The sequence below is a fragment of the Pinus tabuliformis genome, chromosome 7 (genome assembly GCF_031772625.1).
Source record: "Pinus tabuliformis cultivar Carrire ecotype Pingquan chromosome 7, CPIR1, whole genome shotgun sequence".
NCBI lineage: Eukaryota > Viridiplantae > Streptophyta > Pinopsida > Pinales > Pinaceae > Pinus > Pinus tabuliformis.
Window position 1 is genome coordinate 1,227,740,347 of NC_142293.1, and position 23,636 is coordinate 1,227,763,982.

Sequence of the window (23,636 nt, forward strand, 5' to 3'; positions counted from 1 at the left end):
GCACTGACCAATCCGAATGGCCCTGATCTTCTCCTCATGCACCCTCACTCCATCTACGGCAATAATGTGCCCCAAGTGTAGCATCTTTGTCAGCCCAAACTCACACTTGGACAACTTGGCGTAAAACTGCTGCTCCTCTAAAATGCGCAACACCACCTCCAGGTGCTGCAAATGCTCCTCCCACGTCCGACTGTAAATCAAAATGTCATCGAAGAACACTAGTACAAACTTCCGCAACTCCCCACGGAATACATGATTCATGCATGACTAAAAAGTGGCAGGTGCGTTGGTCAGCCCAAAGGGCATGACCAAAAACTCAAAATGCCCATAGTGGCACCTAAAAGTCATCTTGGGGATGTTCTGATCCCTCACCCTGATCTGGTGGTACCTTGAGCACAAGTCTATCTTAAAGAAGTAATTGTCTGCTTTAAGCTCATCCATCAACTCATTAATGTATGGAATGGGTAGCGGTTCTTCAAAGTCTTCTTGTTGAATGCTCTATAATCAATGCACATGCACAAAGTCTCATCCTTCTTCTTCACCAGAATAACTGATGAAGCGAAGGGACTAGAGCTCGGCCTAATGTGCCCCAACGCCAACAACTCCTTAATGACATGCTCAATCTCATCCTTGTAGGTCTTGGGATGCCTATAAGGAGTGGTGATAACTGCATGTACCCCGAGCTCCAACTCAATCGTGTGCTCAAGTCCTCTATTAGGTGGCTGCCCTAGTGGTATGTCCGTAAACACTACCGGGTACCTGTCCAAAATGGCCTGTATGTCGTGGTGTGGTGGCTTGGGTTGTCCCCCAACCTCTGAAATCCTTAGCTCCACTGCCAATGCTATGCCCCCATGCCTCAAGTCAACATCAATCCTGTGCGCTGAAAATGTTTATGGAGGATATGAATGCATACCCCGAAGAACCACTTGCTTGCCATCCGACCCAGTGAACTCCATCTCTAGTTTCCTCCAATCAGTGGTGACCTAACCAAGGGAGTAGAGCCACTGGACACCCATCACCACGTTGATGTCCGACACATCCACGACAATGAAATGATCTATGACCGAGTAGTTGCCCATTGGTCACTATCAAAGCAGGAACATATCAGGTACACTGCATATTCTTGTCCCCCGACACTAGAACTGAGAACCCCTCGAACTCCTCCGTAGTGATGCCCACCTCTGAACCATCTGGGCATCAATGAAATTGTGGGTGGCCCCACTTTCTACCAAGACTGAGACACACTGTGCCAGCACTGCGCCTTTGATCCTCAGGGTCAAAAATTTGGGAATCCCATGCAAAGAAGTGAAGACTCCCCCAGATGGTGCGAAAGGTGCTCCCCTAGGTGGTGGTGGTCCCCTCTTTGCTTGAGTCTTGGTGTCTCTCCTGCTTATCTCCAACTCCACATCATCCTCCTAGTCGCTATCCGAGAAGATCTCAATGTAGTGGGCCTTGTCTGTTGTTCATCTACGGCCTAGTTCCCATAGCTCCCGACAAGTAAAACATAGTTTCCTCCTCCGAAGGTCTCTCCTAGTCTCCTCATCTAATTGCCCACACCCTTGGGCTGCTCGCTATGGTGGGGGCCTCATGTCATTCCCTTTCTGTGGGTAGGGAGCCCATGATGGTATGGGTGCTCTAGTCTTGGGGATTGCCCCCTGCAAATCCCTGGCACAAATCACAGCCTCCTGCAAAGTAGTGGGTTTGTGGACTTCACTTGTCCACGCAATGGCTCCAACAACCCCTCTATAAGTTTGTACACCCTCCTGGCATCGAACAAATCTGGCACCATGACGGAGACTCTCAAAAACTCTGATATGCATTGCTTTGGGTGGTCAGTTTGCCTAAGCTGGGCTAGTCCCCTGAAGTGAGCCTCCAGGTCCCTCCTATCAAAATGTTCCACCACTCTCCATGTGAAGTCCTCATAAGAGGCCATGCTGGCATGCCCTAGTGTGGACAAGCCATGAAACCACCAGTCATGTGCCTCCCCCTCCAAATGTAAGGTAGCCATTTTGATGGCTTCCACCTCTATCATCCGATTAAGCTAGAAACAGGTATCCAACTTCTCCACCCAAGCTCGAGTTGTGCACTTGGTAGATCCATCATACGTGGGAAAATACATCCTCCCAATAGTATGCTGCAACTCTGAACTCTGTGTGCTTGGTCGCCCACTGTACCTGCCCCTTTCATTCTGTTTGAGCTGGCAATAATCTCTGAAGGACAAGGCTGCCTTGAAATCTTCCCCCATGGATTGCCACTCCCTAAAATAATCTCCCATGGACATCTTATCATCCAACCCGCCTTGCTCACTAGGTGTTAGTGGTAGGAAAGTAGGCAGCGTGGTCCTGGTTGGCTCATTGAAAGCTGGTGGAGGAGTGGTTGGTGATGGGTTGTCGTACTGTTGTGAGGCCGTTGAAGTCTCTCCAAATAGGAACTCAGGATGGATGCTCTTGTCCCTATTCTATTGCTTGATCTCCTCCAACATCTCCTTCTGTCTCTTGGCTAAATCATTTAGGGCCTTCAAGAGGCTATCAAATGCTACTTCCTCCTTACTCTTTGGCTCCCCCATATTTGTTACTATTATTGCCTTCCCACGTGCCTCAGTATCAGGTGTAATCTCCAACTCCCTCTCCCTGCTCCGGTACCTTTGCCTTTGATAAGTAACGTTCTACCTATCCTCCTCGTTCATAGGAAAGTTCTCCCATGGCTGAGCCAAGATTGGAGCTCTGATACCACTGTAATGTTCCTAACTAGGAAAAACAATGATATGCAAAGCAAAATAGTACATGCAACACAAAAAATCAGAAAATTCAGTGAACACCCATAAAAAGTCTAGAAATGTCATTGGGTTGAGCCATTTTATTAAATAATTGGAGCAAGCGTACAATGGTATGGAAGGAGTGCACTTAGGCTTGCCTCAATGGCAAGCTTGACAAGGCCCAGGTGATAAAATAGAATGCCCAAATGAGAGAATGAGCTGCACCAATGATGCCCTGCATTTCCCCAGAAAACTACATTGTCTACTGGAAAGATACTGCTGGAAAACCCACCTCCGGTGCTCAGAAAATTCTGTAAAATTAGCCACAAGCTCCTCTCAAATAGCCCGCCAAAACTCATAAAGGGTTTGTTATGGTTCCGACCCTGGAAATTCGGCCCCAATTACCACATCCTCCTGTAATGGCTGGGAAATATGGCCTGTCTACAAATTCCCTGAAAAATCCCTCTAATCACTCCCAAAATGCTGAGTCTCACTATGCCAAATTTCTCCTTATTTCTTCCAGCAAAACCAAGTGCCAAAACACTTCCCTCAAACTCCCATGTTTGCCTAGGAAATGGGTAATGCGCAAGCCCTGGATGCACAAATTTGTACTGCCTTCAATCAACAACCTCCTGCCCCAAAACTCATCAATTAGCTTGTTCTTCCCCTAAAGCTCCTATGCCAAATTTCTCTTGACAAACACCACCCGGAAGATACCTGAAATGAGCAAGCGTGATCCCCTTCTGCATCCTCCTGGAATACGCACTGGCTGAGAGAAAGGTTGTGTGTGTAGCTCTGAATCCCTCCAAACTCTCCTCCAACTTGGTACAATCTAACCTCCCTAGGGTGGCACTCGTAGTCCACCGAAAGAAGGGTGAGCTCTCCCCTTGGAAAACTCGGTGCTAAACAACAATGTAACCTGGCTAAGCAACTCGAGCAACAATAGAAATTATGATTGGCAAAAGACCACAAAAGTGGCTGAGCTTCTTCTATTTATAATTTGTGAGTTCCCTTTCCCATGTGGGTCCCTCCAACAAGATTTTCGATTCCCCTTCCTTGGCAATTCGAATTTCCTCCTAGGTAAGTGCGTTTTACCAATGTGTGTGGTCCCCACGCTCCACTAGCAAAAAGATTTCGATCTCCCCTTTCTCCTAAGTCTTTCTCCAAAAATTCGTGGGTCCCGCAGTCACAAAAATGCCAAAATTGTGGAAATAAACTTAAGGTAAATTATTTTACTAAGGGACATTACAAGTTCACGGGAAGTTTTTGAGACTCTAACTGAATGGGACTTGGAGTTGCACGTGAAGGTTGGCGATGAGATTCATAAGACTATTAGAGGGTCAGGTGTTTTGCCATTCAAGATGGAGTCAAGTGGGCTGCTAAGACTTCAAGATGTACTATGGGTACTAGAGCTTAAGTGCAATATGTTGTCTGTCTTAGTGATCGAGGTGAAGGGGTTTGAAGTGATATTCCAAGATGGGAAAGTGATACTCAAGCCCAAAGGTTCTAACTCTGTTGGAGCAGGCATTGGAGTTAGAGAGAGTGGTCTATACAGGTTGAGAAACAAGCCTATAGATCAAGGGAGGAAGCAAGTTCCCGAGATTTGGGAGGAATCAAGTTTGAGAGGGAGTTTGCAGGTTCAAAGGGAGAATTTGTTGAATTTTTTCCTTGGCACTTCAGAATCAGGTCTGTCTAAAACATGATCACAAACACACTAAAATGCTACAAAAAGCACTTTGCCGAACGGAAAATGTACAACAATGAATCAACAAAGTACACAAGAATTTTTGCAACCCAAAACTTGCTTGTATTACAACTTTAATACAACAAACACAAGGCTCTCGTACTAGGGATCATGGCCCTTACAATTAGCCCTGATACAAGGAAAACTAGGGCTTGATGTCAACAACAATTGACTATCAATTTGTCCCAGAACAAGAACAAACTTGACTTACTTGCTGAAGAAGCGCTTACACTTGTCCTTTAAGTCCACTTGCCTTCAACACTTGGCATGTCCTTTGGCACCTATACTTGCAGAGAATATGCTGCTTCAATACCTCTGCCCTAGTTGCTCAGAAGGTCCTTTGCTGCTCCAGATTCTCTTGCACACTTCAGCTCCACTACTCAACCTTCTTGCAGTGACAATGCTCCTCTAATGTCACTGTTCATAGGCCCAAATATCAGTTGCCTTCACATAGTGGTTTGCAACTTCAAATGTACTGTTCATAAGGTCTTCAAATGTCTGCCCTCACACAATAACTCAACTAATGCAAAGTCACTGTACTTAGGGCACAAAATATGTTTCCAAATCCTCTTGTTGAACAAACTTTAATCCAATCAAACCCTACAATCATCAACGTAGAAAACATTGCCACATACCTTCTTCAATGCCTTTGCTCAACCATGAAGAATATTGGCCCTGTGTACCTAAATGTATGAGGTGTCTCAGCCTAGTTTTAGACCCCTGCAGCCACCTCAGGTTATGCTAACTTCTGCGGCCACGTCAGTCCTGTATTTTTGCGATCACCTCACTTGCTTGGCCCTTAAACTCCCATGCATATACCTGATTAAGATTGACCCCTTCTCCAACTGTTCCACAGGCCTAACGACCTCCCTGTTCGACAAAGACAAGGGTCTCAACCCTCCTTCACAACACAAAAAATTACTTGGCCTGTTCACAAAGATGAATCACAAATTTATGCCCATAACCATGCCAAAAACCAACTTGACCAACACTCCAAAACTCGGCCTATACTAGAACACGAGAAAGAGAGTACTTTTCATTCTTCTTTCAACTCCAGATCGACTCCTTAAATATATGCAGTCACTTAGGATCTTGTCTTCACTTTAGAATGATTGCCATGGATGTGCCAAATGAGCTCAATTTTACTTCTTAGTTCTACTTATAGTGTTCTTAGTGGAGTCAATTTGCCACCAAGGGTCACCGCTTTAACCCAAGCCGACCTGAGCCTACATGCTCAAACACCATTAACTTTAGAAATAAAATTTCTTTCATTGACTTTCACCCTCTTCATTGTAGTCATAGGTGCCCTTTAGCTCATCAAAGGTGCCCCTCGTGCATCCAATAGAATAAACAATAATTTTCACTTGGGTCTTTCGCCCACAGCTTTGGGTACAAAGCCCACTTCTTGGGTACATTGCCCACAAAACCACATTTATGTGGGTCAATTCCTCACAAACGTGGTACCCCTGGGGTTGTGGGAGTACCTCACATAGCAACTTATCTTATGTTCAATATCAACCCAAGAAGGAGCCACAAACCTTAAGGATTTAGCTGTAGCAAGAGAAGATTTTGCTTCATGTAGACTGAACATTTGTTCTAGAGGAAGCTGGACTGGTTATTGGTTAAGGACACATCTGTTTTTCTGTTGGCTAGAAGGTCCATCCGCAGCCTAGAAGAAGGCTTCTCCATGTACTTTTCTGTGTATTTACAGGGGCTGCAGCTAGAGAGGGGTTTCTGTGCATTGGACTGAGAAATTAAGGCAGCTGCAGGGCCTAATTAGGGTTGGCCGCAAGCTGCCCTAGCCCTAGGAACAGGGCCGAAGCTGACCCAGGTAGGCTGTCACTTAAGGAGGCAGAAAAGTCTGTTTAAGGTGTTTTCTATGGAGGGCCGAGTACCTTAGTTTGAATAGAAGTTGCTGTTCAAGGGTGGCTGTGCTTGTGACAAGGTGAATCTGCTGGTGTGAGGGCTGATGTGTCAAGTAGAGAGTTGCTGATTTGAAGCATTGAAGTCTGTCCATGAATGCTTGATTGGGCAGCATTGTTTCAGGGCTAGTATACATTGAATAGGTGGGCTGATTCACTGTGAGAAGCAGACTTATGTTGGAGCTGATGGATGCAAGGTCTTTGGAGCAGCAAAGACCCTTGTGAGTAGCTGAGTGTAGAGGCATTGAAGGTGCAATATTTCTGTGAGAAAGGTGGCAACGGACCTGCTAGGTACACCAAGGACAAGAGGATTAAAAGGGCTGTAAGTGAAGGTCATCTACGGCAAGTAAGTTAGTGATTTGTTTCTTGTTGTTTGGGCAGATTGACAGTCAGACTTTGTTGACTTCAAGCCCTAGTTTTTCCTTGTATCAGGGCTTTGCAAGGGCCATGATCCTTGGTACGGGAGCCCTTGTTTTTGTTTTATTAAAGTTGTAATAAAAACAAGTTTTGGGTCTGCAAAATTATTGTGTACTTTGTTGATTCACTACTGTTACATTTCCGCTGTGCAAAGTGCTTGAAGTTGTGTGTATTTCACTGTGTTTATGATCATGATTAGATATAGACCCGATTCTGAGGTACCAGGAAAAATGAACACCCAGGAGATGGGGTTTCTTGGGAATATCATGTGTTCTATGTGCTGAATGTGTTTGCCTTCTGATTTGTTTATTTCCACTGTGCATGCCAAGTTAGAAAACTTAGTGTATTTGTAATTTAAGTTTCCAGAACAACAATTGTTTATATTTCTGGTCGCACACTTAGAAAAATACAAATCAGTTAGTGGGTTTTAAGGGAAACTAACATATATATATATATATATATATATATATCTTCTGTGTCCTGTTCCGGGGGTCACCATGTCACGTGTTGAATATTCATATTTCCGTGTCCTCGTGTGTCCTGTTCCAAGGGTTGCCATGCCACGTGTTGGATACTCATATTTCTGTGTCAGCCATGCCCCGTGTCATCTTGTCAGGTGACTTAGCTATAAATTTGTTTTTGATCTTCTAATTACTGTTTCATTTTAGGAAATGAAAAATTCTGTCTTATGCAGAAAGATACTTCTTAATATAAATTTTGATCCAACATATTTTTCTCAAGAAAACATTGTGTCTGCTAAGGTGGTTACCATTGCAAATTTTGGATTTTCTTTTCCATAGATTTGCCATATTTTCTTCACACTGTTAAGCTAACATGCAAATTCTCTATCTCTTTATCCCATAGTTTGTATATTTTGAAGCTAGAATCAATTTGCAAATCAAGTTTGCTTTAAAGTTTAGACTATAATATAAAAGCTGTGATTTCAGTCATTTGTGTGACTGCTTGTTCTGCACAATATATATAGGTGACCACTGACAACTGTGCAAGACTGAAATAACTATAATTTGGTTGTCTGCTCTGTTCTGGCAGATGCAATTTGTCTATGATTCATGCAAATTACAAGACTTCCTATATGATGATTAGATTCAATCCTTTCTCCCTCACATTCTTCACAGTGTAGTACTGCAATCTTTTATTGCATTTCTGCATGATGGCCCCAATATTATGTATTGACCCTTTTCTTTCGAATTTGCATTTACCTATGCTTGGTTTTCTTTGTAGGATCCTTTAGCTATAAATATAACACTGGATCCAGGACTTGCGTTTGGCACAGGGGAACATCCTACCACTAGGCTATGTCTCTTGTTCCTACAAGAATGTGTAAAAGGTGGGGAGCGTGTGTTAGATTATGGAACTGGATCTGGTATTCTTGGGATTGCAGCATTAAAGGTGAGAATTCTTCTCAATAAGTCTTATTTTTAATTTTATTTTTCCTTGCGTTGACTAAAATTCTGCCTTAAGGCTCTCTTCTTGATTGATGTCTGAGCCACATTTGCTGTATGTAAATGCTCTTTTCAGATATATTTCTAAGCACCAAGATTCTGCTTGTGGCATATTTAATTGTTTGATAAGAATGCTATTTCCAGCCTTCTACAAAGGACTTTTTACCAAGTTACCAGGATTCGGATACGGATCCAGATCCGGATCCAGATTTGGATCCGGATCCGTCATATTTTTGAAAATCCATGATCCGGATACGGCAAGGAAATGGCAAGTACTATATATATAGTTACAATACTTATGGCTACTAACATAATCTCTCTTGATACAATTTAATGACCTTGACATGCAACTACATCTTTATGTGTAGACAAAACCTAGCTACATAAACTAATCCATTGGAGTTACATAAGGGGCAAAGTTATGTTCTTATCAAATGCTTTAAGTCTTTGGTTGTTAGCTTAATTCCTTATGTTTTGAGGAAACAAAGATTTTAGCCAATCAACATTTTTTAGTATAAAAATACAACTTAAATAAAAAAAATTAAATATGTATAATTTATGTTGTATGTATCTAAAAATTTTAATAAAATATATATATATTATTTTTTTTATAATATACATAATAGAGATATAAAACATATATATAATAACATATATAATCTTTTAAATTATTTAATTTAATAATTCCTTTACTGAAACCGACAGAAAATAAAGCATAATATATATATATATATATATATATATTATTTTTTTTATAATATACATAATAGAGATATAAAACATATATATAATAACATATATAATATATTTAATTTAATAATTTTTAAATGTATATAATATTTTAAATATTTAAATGTATATAAATTTTTATTTATAGTTGGATATATAAATTAATATATTTATATTTACACACTTTTTTAATAACTATATTACCGAACCCGACAGAAAATCAACGATAAAGTAAATTAATATTTTAAATATTTAAACGTATATAAATTTTTATTTTTATTTGAATATATAAATTATATAGTATAATTATATAATATAAATAATATAGATACAAAAATAATGGATACGATTATATAGTCTAATTAATATATACCATATAGACACACTTTAATAACTATATACATAACCGTTTAAATTAAAAAAGAAAGGAAAAACTAGCGAATTGGACAGAAAGCCAATGTATCAACAATTACACGGTTTGGTGGTGACATTCGGGTCTTTAGTGAACCCGAAGGAAAAGAAAGTGTGGGATGGTGAAATTCGGCTTTCCTATACACACTGCTCACCATGTGACGACACTTTGAAAAATTACTATTGAATTTGAATTTTGAATTAAACGCATCCATGATTCGCTGTCCAGCTGTGAATGAGCACAAGCATTGAAATTCAGCTAATACGAAACTGCAGGGAAACCTTGAAATTTTTGTATTTAAAAACCCAAAAAGGACAAGATGCACATATGAATCTCGGGATTCGTTTTATAGTGGGACACATTTCTTTCCATCAGCGCATGAAACATTTATCAAACATATTTTGGGCGGATCCAGTCGAATCCGAATCCGGTTCCGGATCTGATCCGGGGAGCCTTCCCCCAAGATCAACAGGTCAACGGATCCTGTAACATAGACTTTTTATAAGCATTCCTTGTAGGTTGTGAATTCTGTCTGATCACAAAATCTTCGTAACTCAATTATAGTCTACATAGGTTTGTGCTTTGGGTAAATGTCCATCAGCATCAAGCCCAATTTCACCCTTCTTGTCGCACAAAGTGTCCAGGCACCGTGACAACGCTCAGAGTAAGGGATGTCACTTTAAGCCTTACTCACTCTATTTAGACTCTCGTAGACAAGTCAAGGGGGTAGTCCCTAGGGGTAAATGAATGAAGAAAACCTGTGGAACACAGGCTCTAGGAGACTTAAGGTTGAATAGCTTAATGAAAATGAGACAACTTCTGATGATAAATAAGACACAACCACAAGATAGAAATGATTTTTTTAGACCAGTGCCTTAGATGTTCAATTAACCCCCAACCTACTTGAAGAAACACAATCAAGCTATTCAGAAGAAACAACGATTTTAAGATGCAAGTATAGCAATTAAATTCCGAAAGATCTAAATACCATGAAGAACCATGAAATTCAAATGTTAAGCAATTCACAATCCTAGAATTTAAATGATTTTTCTTTAATGACCTAGATTTAAAAAAAAATATCGATTTTCCTATAGTCAATCTTTAGATATGATTTTAAGCGATTATTAAGCGTGTTTGACCATAGAGAAATGAAAATATCAATACCACACAATTTTCCTTTTAAATTTTACCTTTAACACAAAAAGACACCAAGAAGGAACTTTAGATTAACAATTTAATTATTCCTTAGGCAAATTTAATGTGTTAAGCTTATGAAGCAAATTTAATGTGGTAAATGATCAATTAAATCTTTTAATGTGACAGATGTAAACAAATAAGAAAGACTTAATGAATTGAATTTTTAATGGCCAAAGGCCACATAAAAATTTAAATTTTTTACTGTGAAAGAGCAAAGTCCTCTTTCGATTTAAATCTCTAGGAATATCAAAGTCACATAAAAAAATGAATTTTTTATATATATTTTTTTTAGTTTTTAGTTTTTAAATGTTTAGAAAAAAAAGGCAATCAAAACATAAATCAAAGTCATAAATTAATATCAAAAAAATTGAAACAAAAATAAAATAAAAAAATGAAAAGCAACCAAAAATGAAATCCAAATCGAAGTTAAAAAGTAAAAGTTTTATTTTTAAGATTTCTTTTTAATTTAAATAAAAGATTAAAACAAAAATATGAAAGGTAAATAAAACAAACCCTAGCACATATCCAAAAGAAAACAAAGTTAAAACAAATAAAAAATGAAATCGAAAGTTATTGTTTGCAGGGTGGTGATAAGAAGGAAGCTCGAAGGAGAGAAGCTCAAATGAGCTTAGGTAGTGACGGAGAAGGGAGATACGCAGGTCGATGAGGAGAGGGGGCCATGCAGAAGAAGAGCAGTGAGAGAGGTAGCTCAAGCGAATGGAAAAGGAGAAGCAGGGACGCAGATTGGGGTTTTATAGGTTGCAGATGCAGGCACCGGGGAAGAGAGTAGGTTTATGACAGCGCAAAGGGACAAGGATAAACTGCGGGGGAGCTTGAGGAAGAAAGTCGACAGGTGAGGGAGGAAACACTTGAAGGAAATGTAGAGATGCTGCAGGGAAAGAGATGCAGAGGTGAGGCAAGAACTGTGGGGAAAATGGATAGGGTTTGGAGCTGCGTTTTGCAGGCAGCAAAGGAATGAGGGATGGAAAGAACGCAGAGAAAGGAAAACGCGGAGGAGAAAAAGGCAGATGTGAGGAGGGAGCTCGATGGAGATGCAACAGGTTTGCAGGTCGAGGAGGAGAGGGTAGCGTTGATGGAAAACACAGGTAGCAGCAGAGGGGAGAAAAGGAAAGGGTTTTTTCTAAAAAAACAAATTCGAAATTTTGCAACAAATCGAGAAACCCAGTCAGCAAATCGGAAAACTTAGTCAACAGATAAATGGTCGCCAGAAAACCCTTTAAAATATTTCCAGAAATTCTGATTAAAATGTTGAATCCTCTTGCTTCAGATTTATCCCTGAAACCCTTATGAAAATTTCTAGATCCAAGGATTTTTAAACCCTTGGACTGCAAAAAAATTGAATAATATCCTTGGAAAATTATGTTGATAAACCCCAGAGATCTAGATCTTACCTCCAGGGCCTAGATTTGGACTCTACACAAATTTCTTCCCTAGATTTATAGTTGCACGACAACAAGAAAAAACCCAAACGATATAAAAACTAAAAACTAAAAACCAGAAAAACCTACGTTAGAAAAATAATGACAAAATTTACAAATTGCAGGCTCTAATTAGCCAGATCTCTCATTAGCCACACAAAAATTAATTTTAAATTTTAAAGGAGGTGCTAATTCGAAACCCTTCGTGTATCTATCACAAACAAAATCTTATGATAAGCCTGGAGCTAATTTAGCTGGGCTCTTCAGAAAACACAGATCAAGAGTTGGCTGGTCCAACTGAAAACTTCCCCTAACACCCGAGGATCTAAAAATCAAGATTTCCCTGCAAAACTCAATCAAGCCATCAAAATAGAGCGAGAAAATAATAATAAAATTCAGACAAATAGAGATACCTGCTATTACATTCAAAATTTAAATTATTATTTAAACTCCAACAACTGAGCAAGATACCTCTACTCAAATCATTCTTCAGAAGCTATCATCTATGGCTCTAGAAAAAATTATGCATGAAAACAACACATCTTACAGTATTCCCATGAAGAGTAACACCTACAGAATTTAACCCCAAAGTCTTTCTTTATTATCCAGAAAAAAGATTACATGAGTTTTATGCTTAGCACGCGACTCAAACATTGGATTGATCAATTGACAAATGACTTCCTATTTAAAGATAAATCCTCCAATGGCAAGTTCAAATGATTCTCGTCAAAACAATCTCGACCGTTGATGAAGATAAAAATTTCTTTTAATTTAAATATTTGGAGAAATTCAAAATTTTTAATTAAATGCATTTTAATTAACTCAAAAATAAAATTACTGAGTTAATTTCCCCACAAATTTGACTTTGACTTAATCCCCAGGGATCAAAAGTTTAAAATTTAACAAAATAATTGATTTACTTTAGTCCCGGGACCTTTTAAAATTTAATTTTCTAGGACTGACGAATTTTACCTTTGGAGAATTTAAATTTACCTTGGACCTAGAATTAATTAAATTTATGGCTTAGGATTTTAATTAATTTTTGTCCAGAAAATTTAATTAATTAATGGTTAGGTCAGTATAACTGACGCCATGGCATACTCCAGTAGAGGACGAATAGGATGGGAGCGGAAGAGATTAGGAAGGATAAGATGATTTTGTAATAGCTTGGGAACCTGGTTGGAGTAAGGCATGACCATTAAAGTTATAAACCTAGAAGTATTCAAAACACCAATTTTATAGTGTCCTCACATTAAATAAGAATTTAACCTCGATACACAACCCTAACGAGAATGTACTAATTGCTAAAATAAGTATTGATATACGATAAAACCCTAACTTTGGGACGAAGTTTTCTGAAGGAGGGGTGTATGTAATGACCCATCTTTAATATAGAGAGTGCAAGAATATTAGCATGCATACGATGCATGCATATGATAGTTACATATGCATGTATCACATGCACTGCACTAGTATTTATATTCTAAAATTAACTATAAATGTTGAATATCATGACACTCATTTAAATAGAAGTTACCTTCACCCATCAACACACATATTGCTTAATGCATCATAATTAATGAGCAAATACCAATGATATAAATTTTAAAAGTATAAAGTAAAAAGGGTTATAAAGAAATAGATGTAAAAATTAAGTTAATTTTTAAATATGGTTATATAATTATATATCCCAGAATATTAATAAATTATTAAAATGATAAAGTAAATCAAAATAAAGTACCTAGTATGAACCTAGGGCATTTATATTAAACAAACAAAAATCCTAAATATAATATAACCACACCTTTAAAGGAATATGACTGACGTACTCAGAGGGAAAAGGTGTCACTACGAATGGAAGTGGTAGGTTCGCTGGTGGAGAGAGCGGTCACCGCCAAGGAAGGATACATATAGAGGTAGAAGGAGTTTTGGAGGGAAGCTGAACCAGAGGGAAAAACAAAACAGTGGAGAAAGAAGGAAGAACGAAGAATCTGAGGACAGTGGGAAGAAGCACAGTGGGAAGGAACCTTGCTTGTTCTGAAGTTTTTGGGCACGGGGGAATAGATTGCAGAAATTGAAAAGCAATCTGGACTGAGTAGCCAGGTTGTACTTGGTTTGGCTGGGAGGTTATGGTCTTTTGGTAACAGGAGTGAGCTAATAAATCTTGAAGCCTCTTCATCTGTAGGAAAACAGGTAGGTACTCTCATCAATTCTGTCAATTAGATTTGTAAAATATTTATGCAGGTTCTTGAAAATTTCATACGCTGTTCAGAGTAAATAGCTGTTTAAAATTATTTACAGTCTTTACAATCGGTCACTCACCCACCAAACTATAGTGGGCCATCTAGAACCATGCTCCCTACTCTCTTACCATCAACACCCAGTGAGCATGGGGGATTGGATGGTCAAATTCCCATGGGTGATTTCTTCATGGAATGGCAAGCCATGGGGGAAGATTTCAAAGCGACCATGTCATTCAGAGATTATTGTCTACTTAAACAGAATGAGAAGGGCAGGTACAATGTGGGGCAAAATTCACAAAACTCAGAGCTACAACGCAGTGAAATAATATGAGTACAATGTGGATGTTGAATATTGGTAATCCTGCAGAGAAATACTAGCAAAAATCTTGAGAGGAATTTTCCTCACCCCATAAGCAATCTCCCGACACAGCTTGACTTCAAAATTTCGGGCCTCTGAGCCTCCGCGTCATTCTTTGCGCTGCTCTGCATAGCTAGTTGGACATCTAGCCTCGGATTGGACTCTAATGAAGTCATTTTGCCTTTTGTTGACCAGAAAGACGCTTCTCTGACACCTTGGGACTCCTTCCCGACCTCTGGAACTGAAAACGTCAATCTCTCCCAACAAATCGACTTTGTCTCTAGAGGCTACTACGTTGCCCCAGCGTCAGCCTCTCTGTGGCTCTTCTTCCTCTCTGCAAATGCACTCACCGGATCGGAACCCTTCATCTGGATTCACTGTCTCTGCACCTCTCTCACTACTTCGATCTCACTAGCGCTCTCTCCGGCAACTGACTGTTGCTACTCAAGAAATCGATTTGCTCATGAAATCAAACTGCTCAAGTGTCTTCTCCGTCCTCGCATCGACCTCCTCTTATAATCCTCTGTTGGAGCACCAATGACTAAGATTAAAATTTAATCAATGGCTAAGATCATCCTTGGATCGATATGTGTGAGTTTCTAGATGATTCTCGCCTTGACTTAATTAATACTGATTACTTAACCATATTCCTTAAGTTTAGACTTAGGAAATATTTAAAAATTGGTTAATAATCTAATTAAGTCATTTCTAGGCGGAATTGCCAAAAACGATTTCTAGGTTTTGGAGATCTCATGTATTCTAGCCTCTCCACAAAATTTCAAAGCTAGAACACATTCGATGCTACAAAAACTAACACTCCCTCTTAGCAAGGAACGTGTTCTAGTGCTACTACTCACCTTGTAGCAACATTCTGTCTCTGCATCATCTCCTATCACACTACAGGTGTCTGGCCATCTTCCCACCAACCATTGCGCAAATCTGATATACGCTGCATCTGTGCTGCTGTTGACACTGCCATACTGTTGTCAATATTGCATCTGCACCACAACTCCCTCTCATCTATTGTTGTTGCATCTACAACTGAAAAACATTCAAAATACTGAATCAACTGTGATCAGTATAATGCATCCGTCACCCGAGTCTCTAACTCGTGCTAGTATCTGCATTGTCACTGAAGAATTTGTGCTGCTACTTACTCTGCATTGTGCCAACTGCACTGCTGCCAACTCTGCACTCGCTCCCCAGCATCTGACCGCTACTAGTCTCTGCATCTATCACTTTGGTATTTGATTGCATCAACTATCATTGATCCATCCTGCTACTGAATATTGTGGGCCCTGGTAGCAAGGTATTGATCCATGAGGTGGACTCGTCAAGGATCCTGCCCATCTGTAGCACTCTGGGGCTACAAAATGAAGTCGCTCCAACTCACTCCTGGAGGTATATCCACAAATATGGCAAAGTCTTCCTCTAGCTTAGAGGAAATCCTATCGATCTCTGCTGAAGCTACCTGTTGGTCCTACTTGTCCTCCTTGTCCTTCTTCCTGAGAGGACACTGGGTACTGTAGTGACCAAGCTCACCACATTTGAAGCACTTGACCTTTGATAGGTCCTTCTTCTTCTTTCTTTGCTCCCCCTGTCCTTGACTGGGACCCTTAGATGCGAGGGCCACATTCTCCTCCTCCTTCACCTACTTCGATCTGCTGCTGCTGCCACTAATGGAGCTCTTTAATAGAGCTCATCTCAACTCCTCCTGCTGCAAATCAACCCACATCCTATCCCACCTTGGCAAGGTATCTCTACCCAAAATACTTTGGACGAATACCTGCCACTCCTCGGAGACACTGTTTAGTGCCAATCGCACTAGCTTTGTGGGTTGAGGCGCTACCCCAACAACTAACAACTGGTCCTTGACCTCCTGAATCCTGGTGAGGAAGGGGTCTATGCCTTCCCCCTTCTGCATTCTGATGCATCTCAGCTTCTCTTGTAAGTACATCTTCTACTGCTCTGAAGTACCCTGGTATAGCATGGAGAGAGTCTCCCACATTTCTTTGCTAGTATCTTTGCCAACTATATGTGAGACAATATGATCCTGGACTCCGTCTATGATCAACCTCTTCGCTCATTCCATCTCCTTTCTGTACTCTTTTAGCTGGTTTGCGTCATGGGGAAATGGTACCACTACATCAATATACATCTTCAAGCCAAACTCATCAAGAAGGAAGCACATCCTTTCCTTCTAGATGACATAGTTGGAAGCTCCATCCAACCTGTCCTAATCACGAAGCCCAGTAGTGACCATCACAACAAATGTCGAAAATCTCCTCTTTTCCTTTTGCTCATTTGGTGCTCAACTATTCGCACTCCCTTCTGGGGTGATAAAATTTGCTCACAACGACTGCTGATCTGCAAGGAAAAATTGAACTTCTTGAGACTAGAAGTTCCTTGAGAAATTGTTTCCCTCAGTGTGTGCTCTTCTTCCTTCCACTCGACACTGGCTCTGCTCTAGCAAGCTGCTGCAAAACCACTGTGTCTACTAGAGATCTACTCCACGAAAACACTGAGCTGCTCCCTCTGCCTCTGAAATCACTCGATCTTGGAAAAGTGACTACGTTGCCCCTGGAAATTTAGATCTGCTGCCTGTTACCGCTCAAACTAGCAAGGGACCTAAAAGGGGTGCCTAAAGGGCAAATGCTAGACCAAGGGCAACAAATGGAGACTTAGCCCACTATCACCTCAGTTAAGACTCCCTACTCTTTACGGACTTTCAGTGATGGGAGAAGAATCGGTATATTATGGAGTCACCAATGAAGGATAAATCAATAAGTGGATATGGAGTGACCCAAATAATCCCCTTCCAGAAGAGTTCGAAGGATAGGGCTTTCTTTCTTTCTAAGCAAGGTTTGAGGGTTAGGTTTAGGGAATCTGACTTGTGAAAGAGTTTCTCAATCCCTAAAATCCTTGTTGAAATTGGTATTCCGGATGGTTCTTGAGGAATTGTCTTTCAAAAGAATGGGACCACACAGGACCAAGTGGACCCGGTCTAGGTCAGAGGAAGGAGCTTAGCAACCAATGTTGTCCTTAGCCTAAACAAGGTAGGGGAAAGGATCAAAGAAAGAACATTCACTTAGAGGTGTTGAATTGATCCAATAGGGTACTAGCCTTTAGGGATGCTAGGGCAAAGTTTGATCTCGGAGCTAGGGCTTGGCTTTTCTCACAACTCCACCATCGGAATGGCCTCAAATTTGGGTGAGGTCTTGAGGAGACACTAGCGCAGGAGGCGTTAGGAGATCAAACTTTTTGGAGGGCTAGTTCATCGGGAAAATGATGCCTTAGGTAACCCAACTTGGCTAGACCTAGGAAAAGGTGACAAATATATTTTAGGTGACCACTTCTTGGTAGATCAGTGCCTTAGTCTTGGGACAATGGAGTCTATGATGAATATAAGCGAGGACCTTTGATTCCCAGTCAAGGAGGCCTCAAGACTACTTCGCTATCCCTTTAAGTCAAAGAGAAGCAATCTTGTAGCTTTTATACTTCGATGTGCAAAAAGTGATGGCTTATCAAGATAAATTCGTTGAAAGAATTATTCTTAGGAGATTTCATTCATATTACATGGCCCATACATTGAGAGATGCTATATAGAGACAAAATTCCACAACTTAAGCAGTAAATGCATGCAGCAATTAGCCCTAAAAAATAGCGAAAATCCTAGTACAATGTATATGACAAAGTACAACAAGAATAACATTAAAAGCATGTACTTACATGTAATAGAGTATATCCAACCATCAACAATTTGACAATAGAGAAGTATCAAGACAAGATAGACCAAATCCACACATTAAAATTCATTCATAAAGCTCCAACTCATCCATTAAGAAAAAGTGTGAAATTTTCAAGAGAGAGAAGAGATCCAATCCAAAGTGATGATGAGAAAATGAACTCATCTCACTTGTATTTATACACTAATGAGGAGTTCAAATTCGCCTCCTTGGCCTACATAAGCCCCAAAAATAAAATAATGTTCTAATAATTTAACTTTTGTTGACAAGCCCACCAAACTAGCTCACAAATGAAAGAATAAGCCTCCCAAGAGGTCAAATAATAATCTATGCATGTTGTAGGGCCCTCTAGGAGGCCTGATGAGGTTCATGGGTGCCATAATGAAGAGTAGGACCCTCAAAAGTGATGGACAAGGGGTTGGCCCATTGTTCTCCAAACTATAAACCTATGGTGCTCCCAATGGGTGTGGGGACACAATAATAACCTCATGGGTCTCGAAATGGGTCGAAGATATCTGTTGATCATTTGCAAGGGCTCAGATGATGGTGTAGGGGATACCACATCATCCTACAAGTCCTAGGTTACCCGTCAAGTGCATGATACATTTGTGGGGCCGGTTGGGCATAGGTGAGCCAGGTTCATCTTCCTCATCCAATGGGAGTATCTTGAGCATCTCTGACCATCCCCGGGGATCCATGGAGTGTTGTCTACTGTTGTGGAGGCCGATGGCTCTTAACACACACCCTACATGTGCCAATGTAGCCCTTTGGAGGATTAGGACCCCGTATAGGGAGACCATCTGCAATCCTGCATAAGATCCAATGCGTCCCCTAGCCTTCCAGTACAACAAGTCATTAGAGAAATCGAGTAAATGAGCTTACCAACCATGGACCACAAGTGGGGACTTCATAATGGCTTGCCCTTCCATAATGGGCTTCGGGATGTGTCAATGTCTCCTAAACTCCAAATGGGGTTAACCAAGTATCCTATTAGGTGATTTCTACTTCTAAATGGGATAATATATTCAAGGTACATCCTTCAAAAGGTGGTGGCATGTGACAGATAGATGAATGAAGTAGGGGATCAGAAGGGGCAACCCTAGGCCACATGTTGAGGTACAAGGGTAGCTAATAAAAGGGAAGCCCACACTTGGGTTTATAATGTATAGGAGGGAGCAATCGTGGTACATAAGGTGCCCCAACATTGATTTTTCCACCCTTCTTTATATGCCTTTTTGCATTTTTATGATTTTCTTTGATTAACTACTCGAGGCTCAAGGGTAAGAACATGATGCATAAGATATAACAATGAATAACCCCTTTTAAGGTAAGGTAGTTCTTTGCCCACCAGGGGTTGGGATAATCATGGGTTCCTATATGATGAGGGAGGTTCATAGAACCCATAGGAACCAATATGATGGCCATGATGATGGGGTAGAGCTAATGTATTGGCTTTTGCCAATGTGCTAAATGTTTTTGTCCCAACCATATTTTGCATTTCATGTTACATTTTCCTGTTGAATGTGGCCAAATATGCTTTTGTCTTTCTTTTTAGCTGCATCAAACTCCAGGGCATCGTTCCAGGCCTGACCTAAGGTGAGGGCAAGGGGAAGGGGCGAGCTAACCCTATGTGGACCTAGTGGAGGAATGTGGACCCAAGTGGGAGAAATGATAAATGGTGTAATAATGAGTGGAAAGGGGGTAATATAAGAGGATAAGGGAGTAGGACCACGTAACCAAAATCAGGGTTTCCCGTGAAATAATATCCCTAAAGCCAAGTGGTCAGTGAAAGAGATCGCATTAGATTAGAATATGAGGTTAATATCCAAAATGGGTCTAGGGGATAGGAGCACAAACCTAGCCCATTTTTTTCGCCGAATCCCCCCATTAATCCATGCCCAGAAGTGTCCATGATAAGCAAAAGAAAATACTGAATTACCAAATGATGAGGCATACCTTTAGGTTCAGGAGGCCCACCTTCAAACATAAGATCATGGCAGATGGACAAGGAACCACATGGCTGTCTCAGGTGGCGGAGAAATGGCTGAGGACCATCTTGGAGAAAAAATTTCTCCTAGGGAGATCACCCACAAAATTGTGGGTAACACGGCCTGCACTGAACATTGAAACTCCTCTCTTTGCCTTTGAGCTCTCTGGCTGATCAATTGGGATCTGATACCATGTGAAAATTCCACAACTAGAATCCTATTGCAGCAACTAGAAATTATTCTCCTATTTGTTAATTTAATTTAACAAATTATTTATTGTTTGCTACAACAAATACTAAATAAATCACTCTGCAACCTACACAAATTAAACTGCGGAAAAATAAACGCTAGAAGAAATGCTAGCACACACACATAAAATAACATAGTTATTTTTATACCAATGTCCCCATAAAAACCCAACTTGGGAAAATCGATGTAGCAACGAAGGGTTTTATTATTAAACAGTAGTGAAATAATTTACAATTTGGATATCGAATATTGGCAACCCTACAGAGAAATACTGGCAAAAATCTGGATAGGAATTTTCCTCACCCCATAGGAAATCTCCGGCACAACTTGCCTTCAGAATTTCGGCCCAATGAGCCTCTGTGTTAGCCTCTGCGCTGCTCTGCGTAGTTGGCTGGATGTCTAGCCTCGGATTGGACTGTGATGAAGTCGTTATGCCTTCTGCTGACCAAAAAGACGCTTCTCTGGCACACTGGGACTCCTTCCTGGCCTCTGGAACTGAAAACGTCAATCTCTCCCAGCAAATCGACTTTACCTCTAAAGGCTACTGCATTGCCCCAATGTCAGCTTCTCTGTGCTTCTTCTGCCTCTCTGCAAATGCACTCACCAGATCTGGAATCCTTCCTTCGGCTTCACTGTCTCTGCCCCTCTTTCACTACTTCGATCTCACTAGCTCTCTCTCCAGCAACTGGCTGCTGCTACTCAAGAAATTGATCTTCTCAGGAAATCAAACTGCTCAAGTGTCTTCTCCATCCCCGCATCGACCTCCTCATATAATCCTCTGTTGGAGCACCAATTGCCAAGATTAAAACTTAACCAATGGCTAGGATCATCTATGGATTGATTGTGTGAGTTTCTAGATGATTCTCGCCTTGACTTAATTAATACTGATTAATTAACCATATTCCCTAAGTTTAGAGTTAGGAAATATTTAGAAATTGGTTAATAATCTAATTAAGTCTTTCCTAGGCGGAATTTCCAGAAATGATCTCTAAGTTTTGGAGATATCATGTATTGTAGCTTCTCCACAAAATTTCAAGTCTAGAACAAATCCAATGCTACAAAAAATAACACCTCTGGGAAATGCACACTGTTTCTCAAGGAAATTCATTCAACCTCTGGAATCACCCTCCAACAAGTCGTCCTGCCTCCTGGACTACTCTAGGCCCACTCGCTTTGCCTTTGGATGATAGATCTGGCCTGTGGCTCACTGAACGAGTTGCTCTGCCACTCGCGCTGTCAACTGGCTACACGCGCTAGCTGAATACAACCTCCTCTTTAGATAATTCGACTTCCTTTTCCTCTCTCGGACAATGAAAAATACTGAGGAAATTTCCTCCGAAATCCTGCTCCCAAATCTCTGTTGATCCCCTGCTTCTGATGCTTCCCTAGCTTCAACTGCGCGCTCACTGAACAGTGGAACTGGGGAAGTCAAACTGCTGAAATGATAATTTGTATATACTCCAAACCTTTCGACCTGCTCTTATAATCTCTCATTGGAGTGTCAATGACCATGATCACATCTCAACTGATGGCTAAGATCATCTCGACTTTGTCAATTAACTTTTCTAGAAGTCTCTAGAGAAAAATCGAAGTCCCTCATTTAATTCACTTTAATTAACTAGCTTTCCTAAGTTAGACTTAGGAAATATTTTAATTATGGCTAATTAATTTAATTGAGGTATCTCCAAGTCTTTTCTCGCGAAACCTTTTATGGGTTTTGGATATCTTGTGTTCCTTAGCCTTTAGACACCGAAGAGACTAGAACACCTCTCCGCTGCTAACCTAAACAAAAACTAACAGTAGCAAACCTTTTTAGTGACTCATACCAGATCTTCTAAGGCATCTACGCACAAGTCTAGGGAAAACTTAGGTAGTTGATCTGAGGCAATATTCATTGGATTTCCTGAGGCTAATAGGGTTGATTGCTAAGGATATTTGGCCCTGTAGAGGTCGAAATTTCTGAGCAAAATATTTACCTTTGCATCTGGATTTTGTGGTTACTCGAAGCAGAATTATTTGAAGTATTCCCGGCCTACGAAGGGCACATTTTTGTGGCTCTCCTGAGGTTTAAAACTTAGGTTTCCATGCCTTATGTGAGGCTGAGTTTTCCTTGCAAGTTTCTATGGTAGATCTGAGCAAATTGTGGATTGATTCGATCTCTTCTAGGTTTGCACAAGAGGGTTTCATATCTTTGATTTAGGGCTTCTTTGTGGACACAAATTTGCATCAACGTGAGGCCTATTCGACCTTGATTAGAACACAGATTGTGGGTTAATTTTGTGACATATCAGTGATTAATTGATGTATCCGTGTTCACTATTGTTGGTGACTTTTACCATCCTCTAAAGGGAGATATGTGGATCTATGAAGCAATGTATATGGTGACTCTAAGGCCCTAATTCTAGTCTTTTTCTAAGACTTATTTGATGGTGAACCTGATCCTAACTCAAGATTATATTTTTGGTTGCTTGAGGTGATTAATATTTATTAGACCTATGAGAACCTCTGTGACGACTCCTCTTGAGGTTGATCCATGAGATCTTTGTGGTGCTAGACGGAAATCTGATCGGTCTTCTGGAAATTTTGTGGCAGAGTATCATTGAAGAATTGTTTAATTGCAAACCTAATAAAAACCCTATTTCAGTGATTGCTCAAGGTATGATTTACTTCAGTTGTTGAGGTGCTCTCTAGGGTATAGTCTTCACATCAGTTTGAGGTATCTTTCCAGAGGAGAAGTTGTCTTCAAGTGTATTATCAGTGACATCAGTAGAAGTGTATTCAGAGGCAGTTTTTGAGGGCAGGACATTTCATCTTTAGACACAACACATGGCACTGAGTGGCATCTGACTACTTAAGGTATGTTTGGTAAATTGTTCTGTTTGTGATCATTAGAAGAAATTTCAGCGTAAAAGTGGCCTCTTAAGGAAAATTAATAAAATAATAGTTAAAATAATAAAATAAAAATTATGAATTT

General features: G+C 40.3%; 1 protein-coding gene across 6 annotated transcripts in view; it reads left to right on the forward strand.

The window, feature by feature from the left end:
- LOC149251810 (uncharacterized) overlaps positions 1-23,636 on the forward strand; it is a 395,150-nt gene that overhangs the window by 322,333 nt on the left and 49,181 nt on the right. For 5 of the 6 annotated variants that reach the window (XR_016266907.1, XM_089459575.1, XM_089459579.1 and 2 more), the window contains one exon: positions 8,081-8,248. The exons of the other annotated variant lie outside the window; for it this stretch is intronic. Coding sequence is in view for 4 of the 5 variants with exons in the window: in XM_089459575.1 (XP_089315701.1) it covers positions 8,081-8,248 (168 nt within the window). In the remaining variant the exon portion in view is untranslated. The remainder of the gene's footprint in view (positions 1-8,080; positions 8,249-23,636) is intronic. 6 annotated transcript variants of the gene reach the window in all.